The sequence below is a fragment of the Muntiacus reevesi genome, chromosome 1 (genome assembly GCF_963930625.1).
Source record: "Muntiacus reevesi chromosome 1, mMunRee1.1, whole genome shotgun sequence".
Classification (NCBI taxonomy): Eukaryota; Metazoa; Chordata; class Mammalia; order Artiodactyla; family Cervidae; genus Muntiacus; species Muntiacus reevesi.
Genome location: NC_089249.1, coordinates 70,883,176 through 70,904,013, shown reverse-complemented (window position 1 = coordinate 70,904,013; position 20,838 = coordinate 70,883,176). Strand labels below are relative to the sequence as shown.

General features: G+C 39.9%; 1 protein-coding gene across 1 annotated transcript; it reads left to right on the top strand.

Moving 5' to 3' along the window:
- Positions 1-14,015: 14,015 nt before the first annotated feature.
- Positions 14,016-20,398, top strand: FCRLA (Fc receptor like A). Its single transcript, XM_065940094.1, has 6 exons — positions 14,016-14,073; positions 17,324-17,338; positions 17,611-17,763; positions 18,083-18,349; positions 18,823-19,107; positions 20,097-20,398. The coding sequence occupies exons 1-6, from the start codon at positions 14,016-14,018 to the stop codon at positions 20,396-20,398; spliced, it is 1,080 nt and encodes a 359-aa protein (XP_065796166.1).
- Positions 20,399-20,838: the final 440 nt, after the last annotated feature.

The following is a 20,838-nucleotide window of genomic DNA, read 5'->3' as shown; positions in this document are numbered from 1 at the left end:
TTCTGTTTTCTTCTTAACATAAGGTTTATTTAGATGAGTGTTTCACGCTATTTGCTTGCTTTATTTCCAAAGGGAATGAGCACTGTCTTTTTTGTTGTTATTTCCCACTTTTATTGCACAGAGATGTTGTTTGCGTGAGTTTTCCGTGTGAATGTCTTAAATATATTTGTGAAGACAATGCTTTCTTCTGTTTTTAAATAAAATTTTAATATTCTGTTAAAGTAATAAGACAGAATTTGATTTATGTAACAGAACACAAGGCATATAACAAGAAATAACTTATTCTTGTCCCTTCTCTTGCATCTCCTCAGTCCTGTCCCCCAGAGGCAATCATTTTCAACAATTTCAACTATATCATCTGTTAATTTATCTCCATATTTCCAAATAATACATTTACAACTATTTCTTGATTTTAAATGTCAGATATTATTCACTTGATTTCCTACTATAGGATATGAAGACTATTTTTACTATACCATGGTCACTCAGTTCTCATTCTCCTTACCCAGTGCTCCGATATAGTTTTATCACCATTGTATAACTACTGTTCATTATGGAGACAAATAGTATTTTCTGATTACGTTTCTTCTCCTGAATAATCTTTTTTTTCCCTCTAGAGATAATTACTGCTTCACTTTCATCATGCGTTTAGTTTTCTATGTGCTTATCGCTTACTAGCTTTTCCCAATTTTTCAAAAAGTTTCTGAGGCAGCTTAATGCTATTTCTTACACAGGCAAATGCTCCAAATAATTTTTCTCTTTCTTTCTTTTATTTTTTTCTCTTTAACAAGAAGTCCTTCCTGGAAATCGCCCTTCTTCAACACTAATCTGGATGGTTTGCACTCTAGGCTCCCTGCATGGCTATTGTGTTAAACCCTCTTTCCCCTGAATTTTATGTATCCCCATTTCTTGATTGACGTGGCTGGAGCAAGTTTGCCAGGGCATCCTGAGAAAGGGTGTGCAGATGGTGTAGCTGCTGCCACTGGTGCCCCACCTCAGATTCACTTGGTTCACCTGAGTTCACTCATACTTGCTGACTAGTTCAATTTCTCCTGAGAATTAAACAAAGGTAAAAGGAAAATAAGTGACCTTGGAAACATCTTGGGTATGAGAGAGGCTCTAAGTCAACTTTTCCTTTTACAGATTTTCCAGTTATCACCTTATTTTCAAAATCATACCTGATCCACATCTTGTGTAGTACCTAGTTCTTCCAATTCCTGAAATTTTCCAGGAACTTTCAGGAAAATTGTTTTGCTTCTCAGTAGCATTCCTCTCATTATGGAAATAAGATCAGTTCCCTGTGACTCAATTTTCTGTAACAACATGACCAAGATTTGTGGTCGTCCCCACAAATGTTATGGTCATCCCCACGTTACTTCGGAGATACCAAACAAAATACTGCTATTAAATGGTTGAATACTAAAAAGAGAACTTTATACCTCCGTTTATCTTAATCAGACTTGTCCAAGTTACATTTCATTGATCTTTCCACAGAGTTAACTTCTGATTGTTTGATCAAGTGTTTCCTTTTCTTTGCTTTTTATTTTGTACATTGAAATTTCTTTTATATTTGTAATGATTTTTAGCCTTGAAGAATATCCTCTTTCTTATTTTCAAGTTTGTACTTTTTTATCAACTGAACAACCTTATCAATCCTCACCTCCCCCCCCAAAAAAAACATTTAGAAGACCCTTTGGGGAATAATTTATGGATTATAAGTTAAATAATAAAATAAATCTCTCTTATATATGTAACATGGTGATGATAATACATCATATATTTTAATTTGACCCATCAATTTAAGTACCTTTATAAGAGCTCAACAAACTTTTACTATAAAATGCTTTAAACCTAGTTACGTAAAACCAGTAAGCTATGACATAAAAAAGTAGCACACGTAGAAGTAAAGAACAAGATTTTCATAAAAGAGCAGTAACACATTTTTGACAAGGTTGCTCTAAAAAATAAAGCTTGAATGTATATGATTTGCAGTGGGTAATTGGTATCATCACTCAGGGTTGGTTAACAGTAAGGTTTTGTATGTATGTATTTTATAAATCTCATATTTTTCATTTTTCCAATCTCCATTTTGTCTCTTGAGTGATGTTTTGTGCTTGTTGTTTAAGGTTATGTATGAGTGATGTCCATGAGAGCATCACACAGGAAGCATCACCCTTGTCGTTCCCAGGGCACAGGTTAAAGTTGCTTCTTAACAAACACAAAAGGGAAATCAGAAGAAGTGATTTAGAATTCTGAAGGAGAGTATTAGTTGTTTAAAAGTGTTTTAACACTGTGAAGCAATTTTCCTCCAATTAAAAAATAAATTTTAAAAAATCATCACACATTTAAAAAAAAGAATTTTACATTGATAGTGTTAGTCGCTAAGTCATGTCCTACTCTTTTGGGGAGTCCGTGGACTGTAGCTCACCAGGCTTCTCTGTCCATGGGATTTCCCAGGTACAAATACTGGAGTGGGTTGCCATTTCCTTCTCCAGGGTAAGTCTGTATTTTTTAACACTGTGTGCGAGCAAGCTAAGTTACTCAGCTGTGTCCAACTCTTTGCAGCCCTATGGACTGTAGCTCGCCAGGCTCCTCTGTCCATGTGATTCTCCAGGCATGAATACTGGAGTGGGTTGCCTTACTTTCCTCAGGGGATTTTCACCCAGGGACGGAACCCATGTCTTTTACCTCTCCTGCAGGGTTCTTTACCATAGTGCCACCTGGGGAGCCCAGTTTTTAAATACTAAAGAACATGCATATTACACTTGAAAATATGTGGGTTACTTTCAAATATCTTTTGATATTGATTTCTTATGTAACTTGACAATGATAAGAAAACAGACTGTTTATGAATATCTTTACAGTGTGAAAGTTTTGTACCTTGTTTTATGTTCCTGGATATGTTCCAAGGTCTTTTAGTTTACACTATATGGGAGATTGAATAGAATTTATATCCTACTCTTGTGTGAAAATTGTATAAATCTTAATTATGTTGAATTGGTTCACAGAACTTTTCAGGTCTACTATATTCTTCTACTTTTCTGTATATTCATTCTATTAATTTTTGACAGTTTGATATCGAAACTCCTACTAAAAATCTTAATTTGTCTACTTAAAAAATAATTGTAATAAGCAGTGGAACTATATGCAACCTTGCTCTGCATTTTCCAAGTCTCCTATAAATGAATTATCATATTTTCATAATTTAAAAAATAAAAATTAAAAAAATAAAGAATATGTATAGATTTAAATCATCTATAATATTTGCCCCACTAGTCTCTGGTTTACTGTTTTCCTGTGACTACTGTGATTAAATATTCTTTAATTTCTTTTTCATTTGCTGAAAAAGCACAATTTCATCAGATTATTTAAATTATATAAGTATTTATATCAATAAAAATATGTAAAACAACTATAATCCAAATAAGTTAAGCCCTTCAATTTATGATTTTCATATATCCAATGAAAATCTCTTTCTTTGAATACAGCACACTTCTGGTATCAAGTCTAAGAACACTTTGCTTAGTAGTAGGCCCAAAAGACATTTCTTCTCTATTTTTGTAAAAGTTTTATTGTTTCACGTTTTGAAGTCCATCATCATTTTGAGTTCATTTTTTATGAGGTATGAGGCTTAAATTGAGGGGGTGTGTGGTTTGCTATGGATTACCAACCACCTATTAAAAAAGTCTTTGACATTGAATTACATTTGCACCTTTGTCAAATTCTGTTGGGCACATTTGTGTGGGTCTATGGCTGACTTTCTTTTCTATTCCATTAGTCTTCATGTGTACTCCTCAGCCAATCACGTCTTAATTACTGTATATTTATTTCTCTCACTTTATTCTTTTTCAGCATTTTTTTTTTAGTATTTTTTATTTATTTATTTTTTGGGAAAGATTGAAGGCAGGAGGAGAAGGGGATGACAGAGAATAAGATGGTGGATAGCATCACCGACTCAATGGACTTGAGTCTGGGTAAATTCCAGGAGTTGGTGATGGACAGGGAGGCCTGGCGTGCTGCAGTTCATGGGGTCACAAAGAGTCGGACACGACTGAGCAACTGAACTGAACTGAATTGCTTTACAGAATTTTGCTCTTTTCTGTCAAACCTCAACATGAATCTACTGTTGTTCCTTTGTCTTTCTATGTATATTTTAGAATAATATTGATTGTCTATACCTACAAAAATATCTTGCTAGGATTTTGACAGAAATTGTGTTAAACCAATATAATAGTTTAAGGAGAAATGGCTTTTTAAAGATGCTAAATTTTCTAATCCTTAAAACATCATGAATCTCCCCATTTATTTATATTAAAATTGTTTCACTAGTGTTATACAGTTTTCATCGTACAAATCCTGTACATATTTTGTTAGACTTGCACCTGTTATTTCTTTTCAGTGGTTATAAATGAAATTGCATTTTTAATTCCAGACTCCACATGTTCATTGCTAAATGTATAAAAAGAACAATTTTTTTACTCTTTACCTGTGTTCTGCAAACTTGCTGGATATTCATTTAGTAGCTTCTAGGAATTTTTTATGAGTTCTTCAGATTTTCTACACAGGTGATCATATCATGTACAACTAGGGATATTTTTATTTCTCTCATCCCAATCTGAAAGCCTTTTAATTTTATTTTCTTTATTAAACTGGCTAGAACTTTTAGCATTATGTTAAGTAAGAGTGGTGAGAGCAGACATCTTTGCCTTGTTTCCTCTCTTAGTGGGAAATCATGGAGTTTTGACTGTTAAGTATGATGTTAGGGTAATACTAACTTTCTAAAATGAACTGGGTTGCACTCCCTTATTGTCCGTATTCTGGAAGGGGTTGTAAAAAATTGGTGTTAATTCTTCTTTAAATGTTCAGCAGAATTCTCCAGTGAAACACAGCTCTGGAGATTTCTTTGGGGGAAGATTTAAAATTATGAATTCAATTTCCTTTAAATTACAGGGTTATTCAATTATCTATTTTATTTTAAGTGAATTGTGGTAGTTTGTACTTTTCAGGGAATTGTTTCATTTTATCTAAGTTGTCAAATTTATGTGTATAAAATTGTTTGTAGTACTTAAAAATTTTCCTTTTGATTTATGCAAGCTCTGTAGTGATAGCTCTTGTTTCGCTCAGATATTGGTGATTTGTGTCTTCCTTTATGGTCAGTTTTGCTAGAGGTTTGTCAATTTTTAAAATATTCTCAATAAAGATCAATTTTCACTATTTTTTTGTTTCACTGATTTTCTCTGTTTACATTGTTTTCTGCTGTTATTATTACTATTTAATTTCTTCTGTTTCCTTGGATTTATTTTGCTCTTCTTTCTCTAGGTTCCTGAAGTAGGAGTTTAAATGATTGATTTGAGATTTTTCCATTTTTTTAATGTAGTGGCTCAGGCTGGAAATTTCTTTCTCAGTAGTGTTTTAACTGTGTCCCATAAATTTTGATATGTTGCATTTTTATTTTCATTCATCTCAGTGTATTTTTAATTTCTCTTAAGATTTCCTCTTTGGCCCATGTATTGTTTGGAAGTATCCTTTTTACTTTCCAAGTGTTTAGAGATTTTTTTTCTGTTTTCTTTTTGTTTGATTTCATTGTGTCTGAAAAACATACTCTTTATGATTTCAATTCTTTCAGGTTTGTTGAGTTTTTGTTTATTTGTTTTTGTTTTGTTTTTGCTCAGGATATGGTCTAGTTTGGTGTATATTCCTCGGTTGAAAAGTTGAAAAGAGTTGAAAAGAAATGTGTATTCCACTGTTACTGAGTGGTGTGTTCTATAAATACTGATTAGATCCTGTTGGCTAATGTGTCATTGAACCCTTCCATATCCGTGTTGATTTTCTGTCTGGTTGATTTAGCAATTTTTGAGAGGTGTTGAAGCCTTCAACTGTAATTGTGGATTCATCAAGTTCTTCTATTCTATCATTGTTACTTCACATTTTGCAGCTCTATTGCTTGCTATATATTAATGTAGGGTCTTTTTGGTGGATTGATCATTTTGTCATTATATAATATCCCTCTCTGTCTCTGGTAATATTCTTAGCTCTGAAGTTTACTTTATCTGATGCTTTTGTGGGTAGCATGAGGCCACAGTTTTTCCTGTGATGTTGCTGGAGTGGAACATTTATTATCTGAATGCTTTGGGTCATGCTAAGCTGGTCCTTTCTAGTCCTTTGGCTAGAGAGAACATAGTTCTGTCAGGGCTTCATTTTTGTCTGTGCCATTTCTGGGTCACTGGTTTTTCACTCAAAATTTGAGGTATATAAGGCCAAAGGAAAATCTAGGGAACACACCATTGTGTCATTCCTCAGAGTCTAAGGTCTCTAACTGGTCTACTTTTTCTCCCCAGTTTTTAAGAATCTCATTTTTGTTTTATATACAATGTCCAGGATTTTTAGTTGTACTTAACAGGAGAAATAGGGACAAGTACCTTTTACTCATATTCTCAGAAGATGTCTGAAACTTTATATTTTTAATATATATATTTAAACTTATGCTTTCTACTGATACATAGAGTTAATCACAGTCTGTAGTTTCCTCCTGAAATGTTGGAGGGAAAAACACCTGACCAGACCCTCCATAGGAAAAGTCTCTATGTGTGTGATTTTTTTCCCATTTATTTCCTTTTTCTGTGTTTTCTATGCTTTCTATAATTAGCATGTATCATTATAAATAGCATTTGAAAGCACAATGTTCTGTGCACCTTATGTTACTATTATGAAGTAAAACCCTGTTCATTTCTACATCATTTCTACCAGCAAAATAGAATTTTATAGGCCTTCTTTTTGCTCACAATGCTAACAATAAAATGGCAGGTTCTAATCTGAAAAATGCAGCTTCATAAGTCTCTGAAAGAGATGTCCCCTCTCTCCTGAATGAAGAGAAGGGGCATTATCCTTCTGCATGATGAAGCTGGCTCAAAAACCTAGTCTGATTTGTTGTTAAACTGAAGACTTTGATGAGACTATCAAAAGATCTAAAATGCATAATTCAATTTGGTTATCTTATTTCATAATGTGTTACTTGAGCAATGATGTAGTTGACCCTTCTGTATTCCTGTACTGAGTAAATAACTCGTAAAATTGCTCTGTCAAATAAGAAGCAGTTACTGACGCTTTCACTTTCTCAGTCATGTGTATGGGGGAAAGAAGTCTGTGGTATTCTAGATAGTCTCCTTCAACAAAGACATTGAGAGATTTATTTCAATTAATTAACAAATTACATTAAAAAATCCATGTGGGGCTGAAAGCTGAAGGCAGTTGTCTGTGCTGACAGACCCAAATAAAGCAACAAAGGAAAGGGAGATAGACTGTCATTTTGGGCCCGAGCAAGAGACTGCTTGTCTCTGTGTTGTATTTCTTGCCAGCTCAGAATGACTGTTTTGCTGAACTAATCTGCAAAGCCAACACAAAGAGAGTAAGAAAAAATATACACAAATATATTGTTTAATCCTCTGGGGTCGAAGGACTTCAGGCAGATTCAATTTCTCAAGAAGAAAGGGCCCAGGGCACTATCCTCTATGAAATATTAATTCTTTTATTTGCTGCCAGCGATCAAGTTAAAGGAACAGGTCTGAGCACTATCTTCCAGGAATATGTGAGTTTTCTTTATGAAAATGAGGTCCGCCTGGAAGCAGAGTGAGTTTCCTCATACTTCTAGTCCCCCAGAGGTAAGGAATTGGCTTTATTTGGAAACAGGAGACTGTCCCCTTGAAGAGAAACAATAGGGTCATAAGTCTCGTGCCTTGGAGAGCTCAGAGCATCTTTGTTTATGCTTTCCGAGCGTGTGCTCTAAAACCCTAACTGTAGGTGTACAAGGCATCCAAAGAGAGACGTGTCAGTTCATATCTGGCACGCCTGGAGACTTCTAGCTTCCACCTGAGCAGTATGAAACTGGACCTGAGTGTAGTCGCTTTTTTTTCCTTCTTCCCTCCCTGTCTCTCTCATCCCCCGCTTCCTTTGTTCCTTCTCTTTCTTTGAAGAAATATGACAACAAGCCAGTCAAGAAGTGAGGAATAACGTTGTGTGCTGCAATACATTTTCAAACCTTAGGAATAAGATAGATGGCATCACTATGGGTTCTATAGGTTTGCAAATAGTCATATGAGCACTCAGTAGCCACAGTGTAGCTATAGACAGACATCTTGACTAATGCAAGATTGAATTTATATTTGAAAATCAATTAATGGAATTCACTGTATTAATAGAGCCAAAAATATGATTATTTCAGTAGAGGCAGAAAAACCATTTGACAGAATTCAACACCCATTAATTATTTTAAAAAAAATAGTAAGTAGGAACAGGTGGGCTTCCCAGGTGGCTCAGTGGTAAAGAATTTGCCTGCCAATGCAGTAGCTGCAGGAAATGTGGGTTTGACCCCTGGGTGAGGGAAGATCCCCTGGAGGAGGAAATGGCAACCCACTCCAGTATTCTTGCTGGGATATTCCCATGGACAGAGGAGCCTGGAAGGCTACAGTCCTTGGGGTCACAAAGAGTTGGACAGGACTCAATGGCAAAGCATGCACAGGAAGGACCAGAAGAAAACTTTCTTAACCTGATAAAGGGCATATATAAAGAACCTACATTCAGCGTCATTAATAGTGAAAGACGGCATGCTTTCTCCCCAAGGTCAGAAACAAGGTGAAGATGTCTGCTCTTACCACTCTTTTAGCATAGTGCTGGAAGTTCTAGCTAGTGAAATAAGGCAAAAAAAGAAAAAATTTTAAATGTACAGATGAAAATAAAGAAATAAAATTTTTTGTATTTGAAAATGACTGAATGGTTTGTATAAAAAAATCCCAAGGAATCTATAATTCAAAACTCCTATAGCTAATGAGTGAGTTAACAAGTTTACAAATTCAATATACAAAACTGTCTGTATTTCTATATACTAACTGAACCATCAGAACTTTATTTTTTATAGTATTACTTAAATAGCATGAAGAATATGACATATTTAGGGATGCATTTGACAAAAGATGTGCAAGACACATATACTGAAAACAGCTAAGGGAAATTCAAGAAGACTTAAGTGGAGGCAACATGTGTTCATAGATCAAAGGCTTGGAATTGTTGTTAAGGTGTCAATTCTCTCCAAACTGATCTATGGAATCAAAGTCCTAGTAGGCTTTTTTTAAAAAAATGTTGACATGCTGTTTCTAAATTTATATGGAAATGTAACAATATTTGCATGGAAATGCAAAATCTATACGGAATAGCTTTTGAAATTTTGAAAAAAGAGAATGAAATTAAAAAAAAAAGAGAACGAAATTAAAGAGAGTGCAGACATATAATCATAAAGATATGGCTGATTTATTTTTGATAAAGATGCCAAAGCAATTCAATGAGGAAAGTATAATCTTTTCAACGAATGGTGCTGGAACAATTGATAACCAAAGTGAAAATTAAACCTCGGTCCTTAACTCACACTATATATAAAAACTTACTTAAAATGGATCCTAAAAACAAACTTATGGTTACCAAAAGAGAATGTAGGGGTAGGGAGGAATAAATCAGAAGCTTGGGATTAACATACACAAACTACTATATATAAGCTGGGCTTCCCAGGAGGTGCTAGTGGTAAAGAACCCTCCTGCCAATGCAGGAGGCACAGGAGATGTGGGTCTGATCCCTGGGTTGGGAAGATCCCCTGGAGGAGGGCATGACAACCCACTCCAGTATTCTTGCCTGGAGAATCCCATGGACAGAGGAGACTGGTGGGCTGTGGTCCACAGGGTCGCAAAGTTACACATGACTGAAGCGACTTAGCATGAATGCATATATAAGATAGATAACCAGCAAGGACCTACTGTGTAGCACAGGAAACTCAATGTTCTGTGACAACCTATGTGAGAAAAGAATCTGAAAAAGAACAGATATATGTATATGTACAACTGAATCATTTTGCTATAACCTGAAACCAGCACAACATTGTAAATCAACTATAATCCAATAAAATTTTTAAAAAACATTTAAAAATGGATCTTATATCTAAATGTAAGATCTAAGCCTATAAAGCTTCTAGAAGAAAACAACAAAAAATCTTAATGACCTTAGATTTGGCAGAGATTTATTAAGTAGGATTAAAAAGCAATATATAAAGGAAAAAAACTCATAAAAGAATAAATTGGTAAATTGGACTTCATAAAAATTTTAAATGTTTGCTTCTCAAAAGACGATGAGAAAAAAAAGGCAATGAGTGGTGATCATTTTGTAGTGTGTAAAAATATTGAATCACTGCTGTGCACCTGGAGCTATCACAGTTTCTAGGTCAATTATACTCAGTAATAAAAATAAGAAAAGAAAAGAAGCGCCAGACCTCACACACAGACAGACAAAACCCCCACAAATACATACATGCAAATTCATTCGGATGATACCCCCTCAAAAAGAGACAATGATGAGAAAATAAAATGATGAGTCAGACTGGGAGAAAGCATTTCTATAACATATTACCCAATAAAGGACATATATCTAGAATTTTTAAAAGTTGAAGCTTTTACCACTCAATAATAAGAAAATAAACAACCCGACTTTAAAATATGAGCAAAACATTTGAATTGATACTTCATTAAAGAACATATAGAGTTAGTAAATAAATACATGATAAGATGTTCCATATCATTAGTACATGGATGTTTATGGCAGCTTTATTGATAACCGTCAATCCTTGGAAACACCAAGATATTCTTCAGTAGGTGACTAGTATATCTAGACAATGTAATCCTATTTAGGGTTAAAAAGAAATCTGCTATCAAGTCTTGAAAAGGCATGGAGGAATCTTAAATGCACACTGCTGAAAGAAGCCAATCTGGAAGAGCTACACAGTGTATGATTTCAACTATATGACGTTCCAGAAGAGGTAAAACTATGGAAACGGTAAAAATATTAGCAGTCACCAGGTGTTGCAGAAGTGGATTGATGAATAGGCAGAGCAGTGAGGATTTGTAGGGCAGTGAAAATACTCTGTATGTTACTATATTGATGGATACATTTGTCTAAACCTGTAGAAATTTTTAAAATTTGGTGCACAACACCAAGAATGCACTCTAAAGTAAACTATGGATTTTGGGTGATTATGATGCATCAGGTTTGTCAGTTTTAACAAAAGTACCAACAGGGGATGGCAATAGTGAGGAAGGCTGTGCATGTGTTGGGGCAGGAGGGATATGAGAACTCCCTGCACCTTACCCTTTGCTGTGAATCTAAAACTACTTGAAAAAAAAGTTTTTAAACATAAAACACACACACACACACCCCTGACCTGAAGGGTTCTAGAAAAGGAATTAAGAACTTTTTGTCCAAGCCCAGCACAAGGCTAATAAAGAATTCACACACACACCAAAAAAGAGAACAAAGTAAATCTCAAAACAATGCATACAATATTAATCAGTTTAATAAAAGTTTCAAGTGCGAAATGACTGCAACTATAAAATAAAGGAGTGACATTTTGCTGTGCACCAGAAACTGAACTCAACATTATAAACCAACTATACTTCAATTCAAATATAAATAATAAAATTTTAAAAGCAAAAAATAAAGTAAGGGGAGTGATAAATATAAGATCAGGATTGTGGTTGGTTGTCACCAGGAAAGAAGATAATGAAATCAGAAGGAACACACACAGTGCTTCAAGGATAGTGGTAATATTCTATTTCCTCCACTGAACCAGGTACAAAAGTCTTCATTGCATCATTATTCTCTATACCATCATATCTTTTCTAAATTTTTTAATCTACTCAATTAAAAATAACAAAAAAATAAAGATCACCTGCTTGTGACAAGCAGTTGGGAATGATATCAAAGGTCTAATAAGTATTGGGGTGGAATGAGGACAGAGACTTGCCCCACTGATCTGTGAAAATTCTGGGGTAATCTTCAGGGTGCGACTAACTCACTAAACTGAGATCAGCCTCCATAAGCACATAAGAGGCCCAATGTTTCTCTTTTCCCTGTGATTCACACCTGTTCTAAATAGTTCATGGATCAGACTTCAAGTGAGTGAAATTTTCCAGAGGCTTAGTAGAAATTTTAGTGTAAAGAGCATGATAGCTTCATCCCACGTCCTCAGAGGCCTTCTTGCTTTCCATACTGAGCGTGGGATGCTGTGGGAGTTGATGGAGATGGTGTGTAGAGATGAAGGTCTCCATCTAGGTGGTAAGGGCAGTTAAGGAGAAGTTGGAGGCATGAGAATGAAAAGATTTCTGGGGTTAATGTGGAAGCTCCTTAAAGACCTAACTCTGAGAGTCTTTATTTTACAGAGTATTAGGTCTGGAAGTTCTAAACACATTTCATTTTCTTAATTTTTATTAGGGCTGGCCTAGACTTCTCTTCCTCTTCTGAGCCTGTGGGTTCTTTCACGTCACATCACCTGCGAGGCTTACTGCCTCACTGCTTCTCCCTATACTCATATTCACCCCCCAGTCCCACTGGATTCCCTGGGGCCACCTGCAAAAAAAATTTGTCTCTCAGATAATGGAAAATTTATTCTAAATGCTTATTTTAGCTTGAGAAGTACACGCTGTCTCGGGTCTCTGTTGCTAATATATCTGTTCTGAAGTGTGGTTTTTGCACAGTTGAAGGGTCATGCTGACTCTCCTCCTGCCTTCAAGCAGGACTGCCTTCCCCCATTTCTGACAGCTCATTTCATCTCTGAGTCACCAGCTGAGGGCCTGGTGTGTATTATGATGGGAAGGGGAGAGGATTGTGGTCCCTGTAGAAAGAGGCCTGGGCCCTTCCATTGAGGAGTTCTCAGTCCAATAGCACATATGCAGAGGTAGGCACGTGGTTCCCATGAGGCCCCCTGGAGCTGAAGAGCGATGTCGTGGTCTTCATGTTGCCCTCGTTCCCAACTCTTTTCAGGTTTCTCAGGCTCTCAGATACCTTCTGTCTCTAATTTCTTCAGGATCAGTGGCTTGAGTGTTGGCCATGAGCCTGAGCCCTAAGCTTACAGACAGGGCCTCTGGAAATTGACTTTCTTTTTTTCTCTTCTCTTTCCCAGGAGTCCCTCTTTGCCTTTTACTCAGATTTCCAATGAGACTGAACAGCCTTAGTTGTACTGTAGAAAAAGAGAGCTGAGGCCAGAGTCTAGAAAAATTTGTAAACAAATTTGTCTGGACTTTGGATGGAAGGAGCATACCAGGGGGCTAATCTCATATGTAATTTGGTGCCATTACCAACTGGACAGAAAGGAAACCAAACCAGTCAATCCTAAAGGAAATCAGCCCTGAATATTCACTGCAAGGACTGATGCTGAAGCTGGAACTCCAATACCTTGGGCACCTGATGTGAAGAGCCAACTCACTAGAAAAGACCCTGGGAAAGATTGAGGGCAGGAGGACAAGCGGGCAAAAGAGGATGAGATGGTTAAATGACATCTTGGACTCAATGGACATGAGTTTGAGCAAATTCCAGAAGTTAGTGAAGGACAGGGAAGCCTGGCATGCTGCAGTCCGTGGGGTCACAAAGAGTCGGACACGACTGAGTGAGTGAACAACTGCCAATTTTCTCCCTTCCATCCTGCTCCAGTTTGGTAACGAGAGCGTGTAAGACTTGGAACAGGACAAGATCGGACACTTGAATCCTCACCATTGCTCTTCCTGTGACTTTCTGTGTAGCCTTCAAGCAATTTCCTGCCTCCTATCCCCAGTAATTTCATTGGTGAAATGAACGATTGTTGCACTGATTCTGCCCAGGGTTTGTAAAGGCCGTGGGATAGCAGACTTTGAAACATGCTTTCCAACATACTTTGCAAGGTCTCTGAGTTCTATGTGGGAATTCTCGAATAACTGGGAGGATTATCATGTCATCCACAACCATCAGGGTGCTGATGGTGCAGAATCAACCTGGTCAATCTGAAGGATGAAAGTCAATTGCAAAGTTGAAAATGGGCCCCAGATGCAAGGAGATCAGACAGTTAGACTTACTTCCTCTTTTCTAATTTGAGAGGTTTAGTGTTGAAGAAAATCAGTGTGTTAGAAGCTGCAGGAGACCTAAACACAGTTACCACGAAGCTAAGCTCTGTCCTCATGGCTGGGGTCTTCTACTTTTCTCCTGCTTTGCTCTGGGCAGCTCAGATGCTACTGGGTAAGTAAAATCTTTGAATTTGTGGAAATGGAGATATGTTGGACTTTGGGGAAAAGACCCAAAGGAAAGCAGCATGGACTAACTTCAGCACTCAGAAACCAAGTTCAGGTGGGATATGGCTAGTGTAAGAAAGTTTCGCGTGCAGGACTGGATGGCTCTTTCTGAATGGTATTTTTTTTCATCCTAAAAATCCCCTTGACTATGATGCCCTCTTTAGCTACAATCACAACTCTTTTGCTCAGATAAATCTCTTGAAAGAGTAGTCTGCATTTTTGCCTTCTCTATTTGCCCACTTGTCACTCACTCTCAATGACTGTGGTCTGGCTTCCACTGGACTCAGTTTTGGCCAGAGCACAACAAACTCTGTACGGACACTTCAGAGTTTTAAGATCTTACCCTGCTGGACTTCTCTGCTGCATCGGGTGCTGCTGACCACTTATTCTTCCTCGGCAATCTCTATTCCCCTGGCTTCTCTGTATGCTTCGTGTATCTCTCTTGGTCCCTTTGGTGGCTTCTCTTCTCTTTCCCTTAAAGACTGCTGTTTTCTACAGTTGCATCCTTGCCTCCTTAGTTTTTAATTTACAGTCTCCTTAGTGAACTTATTTGTCTATTTAACTTTTACCATCACAACTGTATAATTAAGTGTTCTAAATGATGCATCACACCCTAATCATGCTTTTGAGTTTCACATTCAAACATCAAGCTTTGCACAAGACATAGCTACTTGCATGTTTCAAGATATCTCAGCACAATATGACCAGAGTTGAACTCATCTGTCCGCTTGGTCCTTCCCGCTCCTAATTTCATCCTTTTGTCTTTTTGACTGCACCATGTGGCTTGAGGGATCTCAGTTCCTTAACCAGGGGTTTAACCTGGGCCATGGCAGTGAAAGCCCGGAATCCTAACTACTAGACCATTAGGGAGGTCCCCAAGTTTCATTTTTCACTGTTTTATCTCAGTTAATGGAATCCATCCAGACATCTGGGTCAAAAATTGGGAGATAATGTAGATTCCTCCCTCTCCTTCATCCTCTACACATGATCAGTTATCAAGTTTGGCAAAGTCTACTTTCTAAATTGGTCTCAGAGCCAGTCTCTTTCCCGAAACATGACTAATGGCATCTACTAGGACAAGCCCTCATCATTTCTGTCTTGCGCTGATCCAACAACTTCCTAACTAATCTTCATATCTCAGCCTTGTGTCCTTCAAATAAATTCTGACTGTGCAGCCAGAGTAATTTCTAAAATTCAAGTCTGCCAGCCCAAGCTCCTAATCATGGCATTCAAGGCCCACCATAACTTGGCCCTGTTTCAACCTCTTCTCTCATCCTCTGAGCCTTGCAATAAATCTCAACCTGCTTATATTTACCCGCCAAACTCTTTTTTTTTTTAATTTATTATTTTTTTCATTAGTTGGAGGCTAATTACTTCACAACATTTCAGTGGGTTTTGTCATACATTGCCATGAATCAGCCATGGAGTTACATGTATTCCCCATTCTGATCCCCGCTCCCACCTCCCTCTCCACCCGATTCCTCTGGGTCTTCCCAGTGCACCAGGCCCGAGCACTTGTCTCATGCACCGACAAACTCTTATTTATCTCCAAAGTTTTGTTCATACTGCTACTTCTGCCTGAAATTAGCCTCCCTCCCTGCCCCCGCCATTGCTCCCTACTCCTCTCACTTACAAACTTCTGGGCATCCCTAAAGACTCAGCTTAGGTGGCATCTTTACCAGGAAATCTTCCTTGAGCCCTCCTCTCTGCTTTGATGGCTGCCTGTGCGAATTCTTTCTTACTAATTTCTTCCTCATCTGAAACAATCTCCTCATATGTCTGTGCCAGCCGCTGAACTGGGAGTTCCTTGTAGGCAGGGACAATGTCTTTTTGTTTGATTTTTAAAACCGTATCTTATTTATCTTTGAATTCTCAGCACCCACATTTTCCCTACACAATAGTTTTGTTGAATTGCTTTATTGAACGCACAGAAACAGGAATGAGTGACTATATTATGATACAGCAGTGGTATTGTGGTGAGAAGCCCAGACTCAGAATCAGATGCTCTGGTTTCAAGCCACTCTTCTTTTATTTACTAGCTCTGTATCACTTGGAAAAGCCACTTTTCATACTTCTGAACTCGGTTTTCCTATCCATAAAATGAGAATAATAATACCTGTCACATAGTTTATTGAGTCAAAGTGCCTGGCCTAACAACATTTTATTTTACAAAATGAGAAGAGGCTGAGTCCAGTTGAGTGAAAGTGGAGGAACTGAAAAGGGGTAGCAGGGTGATGAAGAGGTCTGAGAGAGGATCTAAAGAAAGCACCTGCTGCTAATGTAATGAGAATTAGGAAGTAGAGAGGGGCCTTGCTAAGAGAAGGTATAAGGTCAAAGAAGAGTATTGGGACTTTGGAAGTGAAAGGGAGCAAAAGCAAGTGGGACAGGAAAGGACGCAGTAAAGAACTGAGGACATGTGAACGGCCATGGGCCCAGAAGAGGGAAGGATGCATTAAGAGGGTCAAGAAGCAGTCATGGAGATGAGAGAGATTTACCTTGCCTGGGTCAACCATGGAACTAAGAGGTAGGTTGAGGAAATGTGGTGAAAAATCTATGACACTAAGTTTCAACCCCCAAGCAAAGAAAGAACTGTTTCATAGCTACCAGTACAGACTCGGAGTAGAGGGTCGGGGTGGAGGGAACGACGTAGGACGGACTCTCCCGTTGCCAGGGAAAGCTCAAGGGACAGGGGACGTTAAGGTAAAGGCGGCTGAAAAAGGAAGACCTGCAGGGAGGAGCCAGGAAGCAGGTCCTAAGCGCTAGTTGGTAGATGACGTATTCAAGGATGAAGAGCAAAGTGAATCTGGGAAAATGAACATATGGAAGAAAGCCCCCAAGGAAGGTCTGAGGACTAAAATAGATCGTGTCTGGACAACGAAGTAAAAAGAATACTGACTTTGGGCTCAGACATACCTGACTTTCTTGCTGTACTCCTTACTCTCTTTTAAAATAGGGGGTAAATGAATTGACTTTTCAAAACCTGTTCACTTATTAATACGACTTATAAAGTGGGGGTGATATCACATGCCTAGAGATCTTGTAAGATTTGTGTGATAAAGTGTGAACGTGCCTGGCAATGTCTGGCACACGGTGAACACTCAACAAATGTTAGAATCTGATCTCCTTCCCCTCTTGGCCCGCGTCTGTCTGCTCTGGGGTCCTCTTTGCCTTTGGCCTCTGGTTTCCTGCACCTGCAGCTGGATGTCATGCTGGTGAGTTCACCATCCTCTCCCCAACCTCCTCCTCAAACCCACAGTCCACTCACTGAGTGCACCCGGGAGCCGGTGAATCAAGTCAAACGTATCCCTCTGAGAGAGCCACATGGGTCTCTTGGGAAAAAAAGGTTTTGATGCCTTCTTTCTCTATTTTAAAATGCACGATTCCCCAAGGAGAGGGAGGGACCCCCATGGACAGCTATTTCCAGTCCTCCTTCTCCAAGCTGCAGCATCATTTTCTGGTTCTTCTCCAACCGTGCTCTCCGCAGCCGCCCGTTTTGAGGCGCTCCAGTGTGAAAGACCAGCCAGCACCCAGGAGGGCATGTGCCGCCCCGAGGATGACTTCATGGACCCAAAGGAAGTCAACTTCCAGGTCAAGGGCTTCACGTTCAGTGAACCCTTCCACCTGATCGTGTCCTATGGTGAGGTCCTAGAAAGGACTGACCAGTGCAGGCAGCTCTTTCTCCCATTTCCCAAAGCTCTCCTTTGAGCCCCACAGCCCACTCAGGAAGGTACTCCCAGGAAATTGGCCATGGGAAGAGATACCATCTGCTCCATCTTCAACCCAAGAAGCTAGGGTACCCTCTGTGTTAGACCCTAGAGAAGCTGTCCCATACTCCCAACCAGAGGGCAGGTGGCCTGGCCCCTCAGAGAAAGACTAGATGGGTCTACTGTGGGCAGCACTGAGGGGGTTCCCAAGGAGGGCAGTAGATCACACTCAGCTTTTGCTTTGGACCACAGACTGGCTGATCCTCCAAAGTCCAGCCAAGCCTATATTCGAAGGAGACCCTCTGGTTCTGCGCTGCCAGGCCTGGCAAAACTGGCCACTGACCCAGGTCACCTTCTACCGAGATGGCTCAGCCCTTGGTCCCCCCGGACCTAACAAGGAAATCTCCATCACTGTGGCGCAGAAGGCCGACAGCGGACACTACCACTGCAGTGCCGTGTTCAGGAACCCGGGTCCTGGGAGCCCAGAGACGGCGTCTCCTGTGGCTCTCACAGTTCAAGGTAAGCACTAGAGGCGGTGTCATCCTGGTGGAGGCAGGTGGGGAAAGACAGATGAACTAAAAATGTCTTTCCTTGGAGATGGCAAGATCACCGAAGGCCTAAGCAGTAGGTTGCTGGCAGATGCCCCAGTTGGCCTTCAGGAGGAGCAGCATCTCAGCACTGCCTTTTCAAGTCCTTCAGCTTGATCCAAGTTCAACATCTTTCTTACTGCTCTATCCTACAGTTCTGTGCTTCCCGACATTCACTGACTGGATATCTGGATTACTGTCAGATTTGCCCATCTCTAGATCTTCTCTTGTCCTGTCTATTGAAGAGAGAGACAGCTTGAAAGGTTCAAGTGGAACTTCTCTAAGAGAAGTCCTTCCTGATCTAGAAATAGAGGAAGGAAGGTGGGACTAGGGTTCTTTGCTTGCTGGGGGCTCACCTGAATGTAGGATGGCTGAGCTGCTCTTTCTCACCTCTCTCTCCCTCAGAGCTGTTTCGAGCCCCAGTTCTCAGAGTCACACCCTCAGCTGAGCCCCAGGAGGGGAAGCCAGTGACCCTGAGCTGTCAGACAAAGCTGCCCCTGCAGAGGTCAGCCGCCCGCCTCCTCTTCTCCTTCTACAAGGACGGCAAGAGAGTGCGCAGCAGGGGCCCCTCTTCGGAATTCCAGATCCCCACCGCGTCAGAGGCACATTCTGGGTCCTACTGGTGTGAGGCAGCCACTGAGGACAATCAAGTTTGGAAACAGAGCCCCAAGCTGGAGATCAGGGTGCAGGGTGAGTGTGTGAGTGTGTATGATGCGTGTGAAAAAGCAGGAAGGAAGGGGATAAGACAGTTGGGTCCATGAGCTAGGGTTTGGTTTAAGCAGGTTAAGAAAGGACACACAGGAGGCAAGAACAATAAGCCAGTGTCCCTGATGGTGGAAAAAGGCACAGATAGAGAACTTCTCCCTCAGACTGTGGTGTGCAACTCACCAAACTAAGACCTGAGCCAGCTCCACAGCTACTGCCCCGTAGACTTGACACTCCCTTCATGAACCCTGGGCATTTGTAGGAACAGAGTTTCTAGAGTGAGGATGAAGTAGGCTGGAGTTTATATTCAATTCTAGGAATCTCCATTAAGAAGGCTGCATTTGACCTGAAATATACCCACAGGAGGTGTCCAGGGTAAGGAGGACGCTCAAGTCATGCCATAAGGAAAATAATGGAAGGGATGGGAGATGCTCATCTTGAAGAGGAAGTGACTCATGGGGCCTGCAGACATGTCCTCAAAACACTGAAGCCTGGCACAGGATAAGGAACTATACTAATGTCATGTACATTAGTGTAGAAAGGCATGGCAATGCACGCCAGGATTCTTGCCTGGAGAATCCCATGGATAGAGGAGCCTGGCGGGCCACAGTGCATGGGGTCGCAAAGAGTCAGACACAACTGAAGAGACTTAGCATGCATGCATGTACAATAAGAGATTGACCTAGGACCAGTTACCTGTTGTACAACATGTCTATTGTAAGAAATTCAATTAAAACAGGAGGAACTGGCTAATATCCATGGACTTTTTTAATGATAAGGCCTCCCTGTAGAAGATTTTTAAGCAGAAGAAATTCAGACTTCTTCAGATTGGAATTTGGACCAGAGTCCTCAAGTTTTTGCCACCATTGGTCTCCAAAGCTACTTTCAGAGAATAAGAAAAATTGGCCAGGAGCATGAGGGTAGGACGAGAGTCAGACTTCACTCTTGTCTGTGTCTCCTGCCCCCTAATCCAGGTCCCTCCAGTTCCGCTGCACCCACTATCTTGACTCCAGCTCCTCAGAAACCAGATGCTCCAGAAACTACTTCTACAAAGCCCCCTGGGCCACTGCCTCCACTTCCCACCCCTTCTTCTAAGGATGCAGACTCCTTTTCCCCTCCGCAAGGCCCAGACCCTCATCTGTATCACCAGATGGGTGTTCTCCTCAAGCAGATACAGGATATGAGAGTTCTCCTTGGTCACCTGGTCATGGAGCTGAGGGACTTGTCTAGCCACCTGAAACTTGAGACCACAGAGGGTCCTGCCAAGCATGAATAAATAATTCACCAGCTGTATTGCTTGACTACCCCTAATAAACCCAGTTTTTCTTCTAGTTTTCATCTTTCTGTTCTATACTTACGCATAAATAGTTTTACAAGTTGCCCAGTGTTTTGTTAGAGCAGCAGAGATAGGTGAGTATAAATAAATTTGTACCAAGTTATATCTGGAGTTTAACTATAATTGTGTATTCTCTCTTAACATGAAGACATATTCTGCTTGACCTAGAGAGTTGCCTTCCATGGCCCAGACCAGAATCTGGTGAATGAAAGAGAAGCAATGAGACAGATTAAATGCAGCAGTCTCAACCAAGGGCAATCTCTCTCCATCCTAGGGGACACTTGGCAATGTCTAGAGACAGTTTTGGTGGTCACATTGCGGGGGGGGGGGGGGTGGTGGTGGTGCTGCTGGTGTCTAGGGATGTTATTAAACATCCAATA